Below are 17,687 nucleotides of genomic sequence, written 5' to 3' on the forward strand. Positions count from 1 at the left end.
ATCATTGCTGTCTGTCAAAATCCTGCGCTCATTAACATAGATTTGTCTCCTGTGGAATTGAAAGCCCCTCGTGTTTTCTCAGACATCATTCTTTCATGTTCACAAGATGCTCTCAAGAAGGATTCCAGTGGCCTCTTCAGAACTCCTCACTGACTCAACTCTTAAGTAGTTTCACTGTTTAGAACTCTTCAGCACTGTTGACCCTCAAGACTATCATTGTGGATCGCTGTCTGTTTCTTGCTTTGATGGGTTTTTTGGTGCCTTTTTTAATGTATTTAACCTATTTTTTTCCTGAATATATTTTTGAGGAGTAATATTGTCCCTTATTTTATGCAGGGAACTGAAAAGAAGGATTATGCAAAGAAGTGGTAAATCTGATGACTGATTCTTTCACTGTTAAACCCTCAAAGGGACAGACCAAATTTTTATTCATGCACATGATTATGTGCTTCCTAATTAAATAGTTGTTATAGTTTCTTTTCAGGTCCCATTTGGAACATAAGAAAAATCAAAAATCAAAATTGTTCCTCAGGGAATAAAAAATCTAATTGATACCATGCAATTAATGTGTAAATGCTAAAATACAAAAACTGTAGTTACATATACTGTATACGAACGTGGCCATGAATACTTCTGTTTAAAATAATTCAGTAAGCAGTGTTTTTTAAGCTTGACATTCTGCAACCTTGCAGACAGGGTTTATATGATTTATTCCCCTGTGTGATGGGATTTACTATTTGTTGTCTCGGTTTAATTGACTATGAAAGCCTTCTGACATCTGACCTTTAACCCATGCCACCGATGGGTTAGAGGTCAGATGTCTACGTTCTCCACCATTATCTCCAGTGGGCAAAGCACTGAACATCGTCTCCACCAGTGCCGTTGGTTCACCTTCACTTGAAAGTGATTCATTCTTTTTCTGCTGCTTAGCCTGTAGATGGAATTTATTCTGGCTGATTTCTAATTGCTTTGGTGATGTGAAATAAAAAAAGACGTCCTTTTTTCTTGTCTCTATAGCAACCTGCTGCTGTGATTTGCTGGCTGTGGGGAAATAAAATGTTATTTGCAGAGAGTCAAGTGGCAGTTTAATGTTTTTAACGTTGTTTTGATTAAAGGAGAAACTGTCATTTTACCTGATTACAGTAGTGCTCAGTAGAGGGTGGCCAGTGGTACAGTGGAATGAAAAATAACCAGGGGAGGCACAGTGTAGCGATATGATGTTTGTGTTGCGCTGTGGGATGTTTGTCTGAAAGCAGGAATGTGGAGCCTAGAGGGAAAGCCAGGACTGCAGAGGGGTTAAAAGAGGTTTGGCCATCCCTGGGGTATACTGTATGCAGATTATTACTTCCCTCAGTTAATTTCTCAGTAAGCCCAAGACACAGTGATCAATATTAGCTGACTGCGATCAGGTTACAGCCTTTAGGAATCAGAAATATACCCGGGCCAGGCTCTCCTCTACAGACCCATAACTCAGATAGCCTTGCCGCAGGAATCTGGATCAGGTCCGAAACATTCCTCCGATCGCGCTTTTCGTCAGCGCTACCATTTGTGCTTGGGGCAGGCCAGCTCACCATGGATTCACACCCAGTGGGCTCCGGGCTGGCGGATGACCACCTGTTCTCCTGTTTGAAAGAATGCCGTGCCTGGCAAAGGATTCTGAAATACGGAGAGAAAAGAATATCAGTTGCACTTCAGCTAGTACACATGAATCACTTGCAGAATTTACTTGGCATACCCCAAAGGATCACAGTTTGTATGTTTTTTTTATTAAATGTGGAATTTTGGGCTGCGCTCTGTTCTATGTTGGGCATACCAAGCATTTGTCAATACGCATGCTAAGGGGCTATCTGCTACAGTATTTGAGAGCTTTCAACCCAGCAATTCCTATATGTTTCATTTCCAAAAGCTTATGGGTATCCCCATATATCACTTATATCTCATGCTAAACTCTGGTAAATGTAGGGGAATAATAATAAGTTAACAATAAAATGATCCTCAGATAACTATTTTCTTGTGTGGAATCGCTGTTGCCATGCAATTTCATTTGTTGATAATCCCTTATGTCTCGCTGCTGAATTTTCAATCAACATTATTCAGAATGTGAAATCAACTGTGTAACACAGGACTATTTTCACAATATAGTATTTCCGTCCTTTTATATACTTTAGGTGGAACTGTCATAGCTGCGAATTTTGTTTCGAGAGTAGCTCCAGATATCATATTTGTTATGGTACATTATGGCTGCCAGTAATGGTGTGGAAATGCTCTGCAGTTGATAATCACAGGTTAACGATAGAATAGATTGCATGCTTCCCTTTAAAGTTTTCTACATCTAAAAGGCCTTCTTCTGTCTTTGCAAGTAGAAATGCATATATTTAGACCGACTGCAGACCAGAATCTGGTGAGAATTGTGGGTATAATCACAATTGTGGCCACTATTGTCGTCAAACTTTGTAATTGATTCATGTGTTTCCCATTTGGTAAGGTAAAACTAAGACCACTTGATTAGTATTTTCTTTCTGTTTTAATGAATGAGTTATCACATTGCACTTCTGTTTCAGAGAAAAAGGGATTGATTTTGCTCATTGTAGATGAAGGGAATGTTTCTGAAGGGAGGGCTATATAGACCACCTATGTCTTTCTCCCGGGCATAGTGTTTCAGTGCCTGCCCATTAGATCAGCTTATTTCTACCGTTGAGCAGTTCTTTTATTTCTCTCTCTCAAATGAAAGGGCACGGTGCTTTCTCATTTTTTAAAATTGGAATCAGGTTTGCAGGACTGCAGAGGCCAACCTTCTTGCAGAGTGCTGATCGCTCTGTTTCTCCCCCTCCACCCTTTATATCATTTCCTTTCTGAGTGGCCCAGAACTGCCATAAGAGCGCAATGCTTTTACAAGCAGTTGTCTGCTGGTATGTGTAATTATTCCTGGGGCCAACCTGACTACACCGACAGCGCGTCCTTTGTGCTGGGTAATGTTGCCTGGACGGTACGATGCAGGGCACAAGTCTGCAGAACATAACTGCTATTGTATGATTCAGAAAAGAGCATATTGATGCATTGGACTTTGATGTGTAGATGGCTATTCCTGAGTTGTAACCATCTGTTAAATTGTGTAGCAGTAGCAGTAGTCACAAATAACGATGGATATTCACAGATGATCATGAATACACTGTAAATGTTAAATACAGTATGTGTTTGTGGACAATAATAACAATAATAATAATAATAATAACAAGCACCACCATCATAATTAATCAAAGTAATTTGATTAATAATATCTGAATTGTTATCCATTTATACAATGCCTTTATACATGTAGTTCTGTTTATGCACCTTGCTCAGTGGTACATTGCCTGTGTCCCATCTGGGAATTGAATATGTAACTTCCAACTTGCAAGCTCTGTTTACTGACTATTACACCACATCGGCTCTTCTCTTCTCAGGTATGACAGCTACGGCCGCTTGACAAATGTCACCTACCCGACTGGCCAGGTGAGCAGTTTGCGTATGGATTTGGTCAGTGCGGTGAGGGTCCAGACCGAGACTGGCAGCAAGGAGGACGTCACTATATCCACCAACCTGTCAGCCTCCGGAACTTTCTACACTCTCATGCAGGGTAAGCTCAGTTTCCAGAACCTCCTTTAGCAGGGGTGCACAACGATGGCCAATCTCTTGGGATTTCATGCCCACTTTAATTTATTAATTAGAGTTAACTTGGTCAATCATTTATTCGATTGCACTTTTTTTTTTGTTGATAAAGTCATGACCTACAGGTATAGAATGCTCGTGTCCTTGTTGAAAATAGTGTTACCGTGGTATAAGAGCAAAGCAGCATTGGTGTGGACTAGAAACATTTGCCAGAGTAATGTGTTATAGGAAAAATACAGCATTATACACCAGCAGCATACACATTGGCCCCTCAGGAATATACAACCCTGTTCTCATGTAGACTAAGTGTCAGATGTCACACATCTCGTGTTAACTAGTATTAGAGATTTAGCAATGATGCACTCAAGCTGTCTCTGCTCAAAGAGCGTTGTTAGCCTGATCTTTTCATTGTACCAAATGTGGAAGCGCATACATGTTTTCTCGCATGTTAAGTCTCTGTTGGGTTAGAGCATCTGTTAAGTGAATGCAATGTGAATGTGATGTCATTCAGGGAGAGAGGCAGACAGCACTGGGTGTGCCTCACAGGCATTTTGTCTCTCTTTTTGTCATGGGGAAGGGTAGAAGAATTCAACCACAGTCGAAATAACCAATTTTTTTGGTTTGCTTACTCTGTACAACAGGAGTAAGTGACCTTGGTCCTGGAGTGCCAGAGTTGTTTTTGGTTTTTGTTCCATGAAAGCTTTGTGTACAAATTGCACAATGTATACCCAGGTTTTTATCCAACCAATTATTCTCACTAAACTTTTCTTTTTAAAGAGCTGAGTATGTGACTTCCTGTTCCCTCTTGTGTCAGATCATTATAGAACGTTTTCACAAAAAGAACCATCTGCAGCCTTATTCAATAATTTAAGGCAGAAGTTGACATAAAGTCCCAAAATGGATCAGTCCTCATCAGCCCCAAATGAAGTGATTCTGAGCCTGAATGTCCACAGTCTGAATGATGAAATTCTGAAACCTGTTTTTTTTGGACCTAAATAAATGAACTAGTCATATAGCTAGGGGTTTGGATGAAATGGAAAAGCTCCTGCTTACTTTAATCCATGATGGAGGAATTTCATTTCACTGAAGCATTTCAGGTTAAGTACCTGCTATAAAGGTAGTGCTCCCATGCAGGAATCAAACTTGCAATTCAGCACCATGGAAGCCCATCTCCATAACTGCAACACTACTCTGCCATACCAGCTAGCTCTGATAAACCAGATGGAATTTTGAGTGAGGTTGCGAAGAGAGAATTGGTGAGGGAGAGAGAGGGGAGCAGTCAGCCTCTGTGATTGATTGACAGGACAGTGGAAAAGAAAAGGCCATACGCATTTGTTGTACCCTGGGAGCGAAATGATGTTGGCTGATTGAAGGGAAGGAGACCGTAAAAAAAGAAATAAATAAATCAGCGAGCTGGAATCACAAGGGAGGACTGCTTTTTTCTGCAAAGCCTCAGTAAACACTCAGAATTACGTGTTCGCTCCAAGCGTTTTCCGCCTAACTCCAGGAACCGGCGTAGATAGCAATTACCAAAAAAAAAAACCACTCCATGTTAAGCACGGCTCGTTCCTGTGAAAGTCGAACAGGCATATGAGCCTTTTGAAAGAGAGCTGTGGGTTCGACATTGCAACTGTTATTGTCAAGATGTGGGTTAAGGAATATGAGCAGAAAATCTGGCTTCGTGCATTTTAATAATAATAAAATAAAATAAAAATAATAATGCCGTTTAGAAAATCCCACTTTTCCTGAATCAGACGGAAGGCTTAGGTTCCTCTGTAATTGAGGTCAGGCCCCGGAGTTGTTGTTTTTCCTGTGCGCTCTGGTGTTTTCACATCCTGTTTAGCTTCTGCATTGATTTCCAATGGATTTCTCTGAACTCTGCAGCGCTGGCTCCTAAAGAGACAATGCATGGGGGGCGATGGGGGGGGGGGGGGTCTAATTTTCGAAAAACTGCCCCTCCTCCCTCGAGCATTTGACTCCTGGCTGGAAGCTAAGACAGAGGGAGGTAATGGCATCCAATCCATTGCTCTAAAGTAACATAGACCTCAAAGCCATTTGCCACTCCAGCATCGTGGCTCGCTTTGACGCTGGACAACGGGATCCCAAAAATTGTCTTCACCATGTCCTTCCAGTGTTCCTCCAGTAGGTCACCCGCTGGCACCCCCCAGGGGCCGAGCAAAAGCACAAACTGCTTTTAAATGCTGAGAGCATTGTTCAGGGGTCTAGGGGTCACAGAAGTCAGGCACCTGCATGTTTAACCCTAGTACTAGATGATTGTGGTGTCTACAGGTTTTACTCCAGTCCTAGATAACCATGGTGTCAACAGGTTTAAAGTCAGTCCTAGATGACCATGGTGTCAACAGGTTTAAAGTCAGTCCTAGATGACCATGATGTCTACTGGTTTAAAGTCAGTCCTAGATTACCTCGGTGTCAACAGGTTTAACTCCAGTTCTAGATGACCGTGGTGTCTACAAGTTTAACTATAGTCCTGGAGGGGTGCAGTGTCTGCAGGATTAAATCCAGTCCTGGAAGGCCACAGTATCCACGGGTTTAACTCTAGCCCTTGGATGGCCATGGTGTTTTTATGGTTTCCTTTAAATAAGCAGCCAACTTAGGCCTTGGCTACAAGGTATGTGGACTCTTTATCAAATCAATGACTGATTCACTTATGTGGTGAAAACCAGCAGACACCCTAGCCCTTTAGAACTACAGGTTGAGATCCTTGGTAGTTCATTAAGATGGAATATCGATACTATACGTGCCCGTGGTTCTACTTCCTGGTTGCACAGCATCAAAATGAGCACTTCACTATTTTCAAAATGAGGGCTGCACACAACAGTAAATGTCAGGGCAAGATTGTAAGCTTGCTTCTGATTAAAGGAAAAAGTAACAAGCAAACCTCTCCGATCAGCACAATTTTAGCTTACTTCAGGCAAAAACAGGGGCGATGGGGGGCCCAGTGGAAGACTGCGGGGTCCCTGAAGCGCCTGTCTGATAGAAGGTGGAACGAGGCCAGAGGTTGGCACGAAGACGGCCCGGCTCGCCTTCCCTTTTCGGGGCCCTCAAATCCTGCAATTGGGGAGGGGGGGAATTGGAGCTCTTGCAGGAGCCTCTCCGAAGTGAAGTTAAACGGCCCATTAATCACAGACATGCTGTTGTTGTTTTGTTTTGTTTCATTTCGTTCCATTTGCCTGAGCGCCAGGCGGCAGAGAGGAGGGGTGGGGATGGGTTGGGAGAAGCCCGTTGCGAGAGGAGGAGAGTCCGCGTTTATTCACGCAAGACTTTTTTCTTCCCGTTTGTTTCCAAGCGCAGCTGTCATGGCGACCGCTGCTCCCGCGCACCACCTATACGCGCGGCGCGTGCAATCAAGTAATTAGCATCCTCTCCGGCGGCTCATTATTCACAATAGTGCTTAATGACGGCAGAATTCATCACGGGGGCCCGTGCCAGAGTTCTGACAGCTGACGGGCTCAGGACGGCAGTGGAGACGCTCTGCGAAGGGATCACTCGCTCGTCTCTTACCTGGAGAGTCGCGGAACCCCAGGGGACGATGATAGACAGCTCTCAGCTCTCAGGGTGGTTCTGAGGAGACGGGCACGCTCCACCAAGCTTGAATACATATCTCCTTTTCTACTGAGAGCAGAGCTGCTGCAAAACTTACTCTGTAGATGCTGACCAGGGAACTTGGCTTCTAAATCAGAGGTTGCAGGTTTGATTCCCAGTTTTGGCACTGCTGTTACACCCTGGAGCAAGGCACTGCACCTGAACTGCTCTAATACTCAGCTAACTGCATGAATGGATTGTATGGCTGTGTGTAAAGGTTTAAATGTAAATGTGATGTCATAACTTATGTGTGGATGTGTGTCTGTGTGCGTGCATGAATGCGCCCTCCAGATCAAGTGCGGAACAGCTACTACGTGGGGCTGGACGGGTCGCTCCGCCTGGTGCTGGCGAACGGCATGGAGGTGTCCCTGCACACGGAGCCCCACCTGCTGGCCGGGACGGTCAACCCCACGGTCAGCAGGAGGAACGTCACGCTGCCCATCGACAACGGCCTCAACCTGGTGGAGTGGAGGCAGCGCAAAGAGCAGGCCCGAGGGCAGGTCACCGTGTTCGGACGCAGGCTGAGGGTGAGCGGACCGCACGGTCACAGACGCGCGGGCAGGTAGAGGCGGCTGCACAGGGACGCATGCAGTCACGCACAGTCAAGTGCAGTCATGTGCAGACCTGGGTCAAATACTTAATATAAAAGCCTTGAGGGGGTAGCAGAGAATTCCTGTAGTTTACAATGATCCTCAGTTTTGGCCAATTTTCAGAAAATCATTCTTCCATGATTTTAAATTATGGCTTGTAACATGTTGCTTTGAAAGAGTGTATTAAAATACTAGTATCTAAAGCGTTGTACACCAACTAAGTGCATAATGTGGTACTCAGCATTATGTAGTAGGTTTATGCAATGATCCCAGTTATCAGCTGTGACACCTGCTCTTTGCCGAACTGTTCTGTATGCACTTTTGTAAATTAGAGTACCTACAAAATCTAGTGTATAGTACAGTTCAGTTTACCTGAATCACACCTGCTCTTACTGCTCTTAAGTGAATTCCTGCTCACATAATGAATTCAGTTAAGCCACGAAGAGGACAGGCAGAAAGACAGCATATGACATCATCACTCTCCAGACTCGAGTAGCCAGTGGCACAGCCCCAATATTTCCTGGGAGTGGTTTTCATCTACCTGCACATTTCTTCCCACACCTGGATGTAACAAATGATGCCAAACTCAGATATAGGTCATGGGTAACATGAAAAATGTTCATGACAGCAACCCTATGCAAAGGTGTTTGTTTCTAAGGGGATTCGTTTGGAATGCCCCGAAATGGAATGCCAGTGATGAATTGGAAATAAATTTAAATTAATGAAATAATTTGAAATAAAATAAATAACTTGACAACAGTAACGCACGTATGCACTCATTGCTAGGCTTTTGCGCTATCCATCTCCCACAGATTGCTCAGTCTCTCAGCTGCACATTTCTAAGGGAGGTTCAGTCTTCCGATCCATATTCACACCTGCAGGTAATCACCAGCCCGGGTGTGGTGGCTATACTGGGCAATCCAGAGTTGTCAAGCCCAAGGACTGATCCCTCTGGAAACACAATAACAGAATAAATCCATGTGGCCTAGCTGGCAAGTAGCTAAAGTATGATGGCCTTCTACTTAATAATAAGTGAATAAAAAAACATTAATACCAGGCTGTGGTGCTAAATTGCATATTTTCATGTTTACAAATGGAAACAAAGTGGCAGCAATTTGTGACTCATAATGGTCACTTTGGACTTCAATATAATGTTGACTTCATCATTATTAACTTTTCAGTTACAAATGTCATGAAACTGGTGAAAATCAAGAAACTTTAAAGATACACAATGATAAAAATTTGAAAGATAAAATGAAAAATAAAATGGACTCTTTGACCTTGGTTTGAACCAGGGAATCTAATTTTTTTTGACATTATTATTTTGAGTCATCTTTAAAATTGCATTGACATATCCTTCTTTATTCATTTTTGTTGCTTTTTTATTTGACAAGGACATCATTGTCCTTGAGTCTGAATCTTGAGCCTCCATATTTATATTTTTAATTATTATTGTTTTTATTATAATAGCCTGGGCTGTAATCTCCTCAACCGCTATATGTATTTGCCAGTAGATTTCCCATTACCGCCTATTTAACACCAGTCAGGGTTCCTGAAGAGATTTCTTGTTTTCCAATAGTTTTATACCTCTGGTTCTGGTTTTGAGGAGGTTCAGTACCAGTCTTTCCTATTTTTAAAAAATGTTCCTGTTTTCTATGAAGACAGTGTCCCTATAAAAAGTTCTATGAAAAAACAATTGAATTGAATGAATTCATTTTTCAAAATTGCATTGACTTTTCATTTGTATTCATTCTTGTTGTGCTTTTATTTTTTCGGGTGACTGTGAGGAAGGATAATTGTTGCATACTCGGTAAGGACAGCAGTCGGGTCATGGTGAACAGAAGCCAAGCTGATTGGGAGGTGCCACGCTGTCTGTCATTGGTTGTTCATTTAATAGCCCTCTGGACAGAGTTGAAGTGAAAGCCTCTAATGCATGTAACAGACAGTGGCCCCAGGGGTGGGATAGGAAATGGGGTCAGCTTAATGGTGAGAACAGGGGATGAGGAGCTGGAATCGCTGCCAAGGGACTGAGTCATTGGATGACCTTGAGTGGGTGTCAAGTGGTGACTGTCTGCATGCACGTGTATGTGTGTGCCTGTGTGTCTGTGAGCAGCCGTGTGTGTGTCTCTGTGTGTATGTGCTAGCATATATATGTGTGTGTGTGTGTGTGTGTGTGTGTGTATGAATGTACATTTGTGTGGGTACGTGGGAGTGTGCCATATCCTGCAGATAAAAAACAATCAATGCTGGTCCTCAGCCTCCCTACCAGATTCATGCAGCCGCAACACTACCACCACCAAAAAGTTCATATGATTACAGTATATTGCCGTGCATTCCATTTCCACGAGGGTCTAAATGTCCATTAGAGTCTCTTGGCCTGAGTTCAGTCATAAGCCTGAAGCACCTGAAGAATAAAATTCCCGTGTTCATATTGCACTTATTGTGCTACAACATATATCCAACTATTGCATAAAAAAACATTATTAACTGATAAAATAAAAGACCGAGGTGAATCAATATGCTCCTGGTTGGTGAAACTGTGGACACCTGGCCACTGAAACTAACCATATGGACGATAATGAAGAAATCAAAGACAAAGAAAATGATAACGAGCCAAATCTGCATGCATTGTGTTCAAGAACCACGTGTCCAACAACCTAATTAGGAACCTGTTGCTTAACCTCAATCTTTCATTTGATAAAACAATTGTAATCCTCTTTTATGTAGTTGTTTGCAATAAAGCATAATAAGTATAATGTTAACATGGAAATGTTATTCTTCATGCCGTGCAAAGCTATTTCTGGCATAATGCTTTAACAGTGTAAATAATCCCACTAAACATGAAAGGCATCTAATTAAGAAACCCACTGCTGAAGTGTGTAAGTGTGCTGGTAAAATATCAACTAGCCTGTGTATTTTATACAGTTGACTGTCTACACAAAAACACATCAGAGTCTATACAAACTGTGTACCTGTGTGTTCACCTATGCGTGTGTGTGTGTGTGTGTGCATGCACGTGTGTATATATGTGCACCTGTATTTATGTATGCAGGGAACATTCTGTACTGTGCAAACAAGATATTAATAAGCAATATTCTCTGGGAACAGCAGGAGCAAATTTTTAAAAATCTAATAAATCCTAGCTTGCACTGGACATTAAACATAGAAGTTTCAATATTTACTGATAGGGGATGTAAATTAGGCATGGATTTATTAAAACGAACACCATTAGACGTTTGGGGGTTAGTGAATAAATTACAACAGAATGAATAATTTATCTTAGTGATGATGAGATTTGGCCCAAGCCAAATAAATCTTGTTTAAACCTGTGAGGATGCTTTAATCATTAGCTCTTGTTTGTGTTTGTTTTTATGTAATATTAAAAAGGCAAACATATCTGTGGCATTAATACTGGGCAAAACTTCTCAAGCTTGGGTGGAACTCTAAACATCAGTGTCTTTCTCTTCCTCAATAGCATCCGATTGAACAGGACAAACAGTTTAGAGTAGCACTTATAATTATGTAAATGTGGCAGCGGTTTCTGGTGTATGGGAAATTTTGAGGGGTTGAGGTGAAAAGAGAGACAGGATTATTCAAGTCCAGGCTTGACGCTCTGAATCCTTTCTAGTTTGTATGTAAATGGTGAGCCTAGATGTGCTGAATGACCTCCAGCATTATGTATTATTGTTTTTTATGTTCTTTTGTTCTTGCCTGTCAGTCCAAAAACAAGTCTTTGACCGGCTTTACACCTCGCATTGAAATCCGTCCTTTGATCAGATCTGTGGCTTAAACTGACGAGCTCCAATATTAAAGGGCAGGTGTAAATGCGCAAAAGACACATTTAAGTCCGATCATGATCAGATCTACAAAACCACCTCCGGAGGTGGTCGAGGATACATCGTGTCTGTGTTTCTGCAGAGTATAAATGCATCCAGGTGTAGAGACAGTGCGCGGTTATTCAGTCCCGCCCCTGGGCGCTGATGTCATCTCGCACAGCCAGTTTAAGAAAAATAAGGTTGTTACCGGTGTTGATGGACCATGACAGCCTGTATTCCAATGTAGTGACACCCTTTTTCTGTTAAAATGTGTGGGTTAACTTCTGGGGCAATTATGGGGATGTGGGATCCATCTAATGTCCCTGCTCAAAGCCAGACACAATTTCCCAGAGCCACTCTCCCCTTGGAAGCTCTACGTACCCATTAAATAATGACTTTATGACTTTATCGGTGTTGGCACTATCGTCTTCTGCAGTGTATCAAATATGGCCTCAACCTTAGTTGCACAGAAATCGATGAGTTGCATAGAGGACCGCAACTTCTCGTGTGCCTAATATTGTTTTTATATCCCCCGCAATGAAGTCTGCTCGCTGGCTACTCCCACCTGCTAATGTACTACAGCCCACTTTACATAATGCGAGTGAGAGTGAAATCCGTTCACAATTCGGACAGTGGGAAGCCTCAAACCACACAGTTAAATGGCAGATGTAAATGACCTTGCTGGAGAACGAATGACAGTCGGATCACCGCTGTTTGGATACAGATGTGTGTTTTTAATGCCAGGTGCAAATGGGGCCTTTGTGTTTTTTTAGTTATCTGTGCTTCTGCTCAGACAGGAGAACACACAGAGATGCTCTGTCTGACGAAGCATCCTCAAATTCCCATTACCTTTAAATGATTAAAGGCTGCTCTGACAAGCGCTACAGTTTGAGCTTGTTTACCTTGTCTACCCTCTCACGATGTCTGGGTATTCTTCTCTTTCATTGCCATGAATGTTTTCATCACATTTTATCTCATTGCAAACTCATAATTTGGCTTTTAATTATTTAAAATTATTTGCAAAATTGGATGGCTCATTCTGTTAAGGCATGTGTGTAGGTGTAGGTGTGTAGAATCCAATCTGAGACAGTGCTGAGTGTGGCCGGCAGGTCTGCTGGGCGGCCGTTCGTTGCTCATGTAGGGAGGGATTTCAGTCAGTGGGTCTCATTGATCACCAGCTACCAACCTCTGGTCAGTGAGACACACTTAGTCATCACAAGATATGCACAAAATGTCGTCCTCCCACAAACTCAATATCTGTTTGAGCTTAACCGCTGGCCTGTGGAGTGAAAATAATCCATGTGTTTCGGAGGAGAGCTCGGTTTCAGCTATGTGCACAAATGTAATTGCACAATCGAAATTGAAAGAAAATAGAGACAGAGCCTAAACTTTAAAAAAGCCATGTCACAGATTTATTGATTGTTGATTTGTCCAACATCAATAATGGATCACAGGACATTTAATTATGACAAACTGCGGGTAGGGATTCAGTTTCATATGTACCATTTTATGTGCATCATAATTATCCAGCAAACAGATATCTTTTTATAAACCTATAAAGAAGGATCTGTTGGGAGGCTATGCTGTTCTTGGCCCTTAGATGTTCCAGATTAGTAAATGATTGAACAACTGACCGGTTCCAAAGCATTTACAGTGATATATTGGAAGACACAAACAATGAAGCAATAACAATCCAAACCGCAAGGAAATTTTTAAAAAGCCACATCCATGGTAGTCATTGTGCTCTAGTGTCTATTAGTAACAAAATGCATCATGGGACAGAGAAAAGAGTCCTCCCTTTATTAATGAACTAATTGCTTTAAGTGTAAAATAATCCTCTCAATTAGGTATTAGTGGCATTAATTGGCCTCGGTAATAATTGGTGCTTAGCAGACAGGAGCCAGGCTTGAAGGTGGCTGTGAAAGACGGTGCCAACATCTTCTCATAAGCCGCTTGCTCATCCTCATGTCACTGGAAGGAGGCCAAAATCAGCCATGAAATCCGCGACTGAGATTCATCACCGCAGTCCACAGACCAAGGTGTGGGGAGAGAGGAAGAACCCAGCAGATTAATGAACTTTAACAGATTAGCCTGAGCGACAGGACAGAGACTTGCCAGGGAATGAATCAGCAAGGGTTTTAATTAGAGCTTGCTATCCGTGCCCAACCCCCCGCAGGCCCCTCGCAGAATTCACAGATTCCACCAGACGGTGTTGTTCTGAAGCGAGCAGGATGGCGAGAGGGAGAGTAGGCCGGCAGTAGCTAATGTGTATGCTAGCACTTATTGCTTTTACGTGGGCACTACGACCCTCCAGTCTTACCATCTCAGTACCTGAAACCTTGGCTTTTGTATGTATGTATGTGTACTGTATGAAGGTGTATAAAAATGCTGATGTAGCCCCGTATGAATTTATGTTAGAGAAATACACTCTTTTACTTATTTCTGAAGTAGTGGCCACAAAATGCCTTTGACTCGGGACAATACAGAATTATTGAATCAATGTCATCTCTTTATCTCTGACCAGATTGTCTCCTTTTTTTATAAATTAATTGTTCAACAGGTGCATAACAGGAACTTGCTGTCATTGGATTTCGACCGTATCACCAGAACAGAAAAGGTGTACGACGACCACAGGAAGTTCACCCTGCGTATCCACTACGACCAGGACGGTAGGCCCACGCTTTGGGCCCCCAGCAGCCGGCTCAATGGCATCAATGTAACCTACACCCCTGGTGGGCATGTGGCGGGCATCCAGAGGGGCACCATGTCCGTGCGCATGGAGTACGACACCAATGGCCGCCTCACCTCGCAGATATTTGCAGACGGGAAATCCTGGACCTACACGTACCTGGAGAAGGTAAAAAGAAATGTATTTAATTTATTTTTCATTTCTTGTAAATGTTGTTGGTTGAGGTTTATTCCTGTAACTCAGTGTTTATTTCCACTTTTTATTCCAGCTATTCACATGAGGATAAGTGGGGAAGGGGGCATCATCTTTCTTTCACTATCCCTTTTGTTTTTGCTTGAAGTTTGCAGAATATCTGGATCTTCCAATACACAATACTTCAGAGAGCATGCTTTTGTTTATTCAATTTCCAGTCAAATCAGCCATTCAGTGTCAGACAATAATGCAGGAAGCTTATATTTAACTAAAAATTATAGAAAAGCCTCCATCACTCCATATAATATCTTTTAATCATTTAATCTAATATCTATTAGCATTTGTCCACTCTTTCTTTTGTGCCCCCTACTACCATTTTAAGTCTTCCATACTTCCAATCAACAAACAATTTATAGCTGTGTCCTCCCAACAAATGTTTTTACCAAAAGTGTCAATGACTTCATGTTAGAACCCTTTGCCTTCAAACACATCTCAGCTGCCTAGCAGATTTCTTTGTCATGTGATGTGTCACAAGACATGTGTCAAGATTTCTTATGTGAATAAATGAAAATCACAAATACAAGGTAATCCATTCAACAAAGATGTCTTTATTAATTAATACCATCAATCGCTACAATACAACACAATAAATTGAACTGCAGAATATTGATAATCATAATTAGGACTGTGCAGAGCATTACCTAGGCTACTATTTATAATTTTGTAGCATACAGTGGGTAGCCTACATCTTTCCATGTGATAAAACAAGCTTCACTTTCTGTTCATAATTTAGAAATACTTAAATCTAGTAAATGATTCTCGTTTTAGCATTTGTTTGCAGCTAGCTAGCTAGTGCAGATGTCAGTGTAACTGAGTTAGAGATACATTCGTTACCTTTATCAATTACTAGCTGTGTATACTAGAGTGAATGTATGTGCCAAGGTGTATAAAAAAAGGAATACAGTACCGCCCAGGACCACAGTGTAGTATAAGAACATCCATAAACAATTAAAAACAGAAATACATACAGAAATTAAATGGATAATAAAGAAAAAAGCCAATGAACAATAAATGCAAAGTAAGAATTTTTCATGTTTATGAGATGTATATCAAAATCAAACTTGACAGCATATGATCCATGAAAACTGTTGATTAGCTGTGATTACCTTTAACTTACTGTGAGGGGCGACGTAGCTCAGGAGGTAAAACCGATTGTCTGGCAGTCGGAGGGTTGCCGGTTCAAACCCCACCCTGGGCGTGTCGAAGTGTCCTTGAGCAAGACACCTAACCCCTAACTGCTCTGGCGAATGAGAGGCATCAATTGTAAAGTGCTTTGGATAAAAGCGTTATATAAATGCAGTCCATTTACCTTTCAAAAAATTGCCAAAAAAACTTTGTGTTATTTTTACCAAAATATTTGTTTTTTCCACCATCAAATGATCTGTTCAGGATTTCATATTCATTCTCAGGAAGGGTTTTGGTCTCACTCTGTCACACACACACACACATACAGGCAGACAGACACACATACACACACACACACACACACACACACACACATGCACACACCTGCTGGGTTGTAGGAGGCAACACCCCGTGTTTGTTCACGCTTAATCATATTACAGGAGTGAGAAAGCACTCCATGTTTCAAAAGAACAGAAAGTGCCGGAGTTTCAGAAGATAGAAAGAGTTGTGCTAATGCCAAGCGACAGCTCTAATAATGCAGAATCAGAAGCCACCATTGCCTTCTGCCTCTCAGACCAGGGGCAAATATATGAAATGCTTTTTTATCCTAAAAGCATTTTAAAAATGAATCTAAATTAATTGTAAAATTTTAGCAGATTTCAGAATTTTAAATAAAACATCTATTACAGAAGATGTATTGTTTAAAGTCCTATTCTGGCCAAAATATTTGGGTAGCGGGATTTGCATACCAAATTTCATTTTAAAATTTTCAGTTAATTTATATTGGTTCATTACAAATTACCAAAGCCAATAAAAAGCCAGTATAGTCACCTTGAAATGTGTGAAATTTTGGGAACTAGGCAGTCGAGTGTAAGATTTGTCCTTAATGTCTCTGTGACCTCATTTTCTCAATCCATGAAAATATACATTCCAGGGAAGTGAAGATCACACTAAAGTGTAGTGTGAAGGATATGTGACACACTGGCCTCTACTGAGATTTTCTATTTTTTTTGCTGAAAAGTTATATTGTGTTGACTATAAAGGAAAAACCTGAAGCCTGTGTTATACAAACTTCCTGATGCGGGTTTGTTGTCTCCCAATCCGATTTGAGTACAATAGCATTCAGCATCGGCCAATACCTATATTGATATTTTGTCTTTTTTTTTTATTATTCAACAGCTAGCCTGAGTACAACACACAGCTTGGCTTAAAATCAGTAAAACAATTCCAGGGTATAGGCAAGATAAGCTTAAACAAATCATAAAGAAAATAAACAGTTATTTAAAGTTATTTATATTCTGTTTTGGTGGTCTAATTTTGTAGAGCCTTCCCCATTGTACTTGTATGGAGTGAATGCTAGCAACTTCAGTCCTCGCTGACTGTTAATGACTTCACTGTTCATCCCAGTTGTCAGGCTTTTAATTCACTCCCATTCATTTTTGGAACCTTTGTAAAATGTAAAGCTTTAAAGCACAAGCTAACTATGGTGGATAGATTGATAAAAGAGCACTAATGTAAGAAAACATATGTTTGGATTTCTAATGTATTTTCAATGTTTTATTGCCTTGAAAGCAAAATATGACCCAGAAAAATGTTTTGTTATTTTAACTAGGCTAAGTTAATTTCATACAACCTGAAGGACTTCATTTCTGAATCTGTTGTTTTTAAATTCACATGCAAGTAATAGGCCTATAGAATATAGCATATACTATAAAATAGGTAGCTAACATGTTATAAGCCCACAGGTAATCCATCAAGTACAGTAGTTGTGTAGGCCTATGTAATAACAAAATTTAATCCAACTATGGCTTGTATCACACAGTACTTTATCTGAAAATAATTTCTCTGTTTGTAGTTAACCTAACCCTGAAAACAACTGATCAGCTCACAAAAAGTTATCTTTGATTTAGAAAAAAACATTGCATTGTTGTTTTATCCTGAGTATTTAGTTTGTCCTTTAAAACT

The 17,687-nt window shown here is 41.2% G+C and overlaps 1 protein-coding gene across 12 annotated transcripts in view; it reads left to right on the forward strand.

Annotated features, from left to right (window-relative positions):
• Positions 1 to 17,687, forward strand: part of LOC118235505 (teneurin-4) — a 247,925-nt gene that overhangs the window by 209,424 nt on the left and 20,814 nt on the right. For all 12 annotated transcript variants that reach the window (XM_035432920.1, XM_035432921.1, XM_035432922.1 and 9 more), the window contains 3 exons: positions 3,444 to 3,616; positions 7,543 to 7,778; positions 14,217 to 14,513. In XM_035432920.1, the coding sequence (XP_035288811.1) occupies positions 3,444 to 3,616; positions 7,543 to 7,778; positions 14,217 to 14,513 (706 nt within the window). The remainder of the gene's footprint in view (positions 1 to 3,443; positions 3,617 to 7,542; positions 7,779 to 14,216; positions 14,514 to 17,687) is intronic.

The sequence above is a fragment of the Anguilla anguilla genome, chromosome 9 (genome assembly GCF_013347855.1).
Source record: "Anguilla anguilla isolate fAngAng1 chromosome 9, fAngAng1.pri, whole genome shotgun sequence".
NCBI classification, from domain to species: Eukaryota; Metazoa; Chordata; class Actinopteri; order Anguilliformes; family Anguillidae; genus Anguilla; species Anguilla anguilla.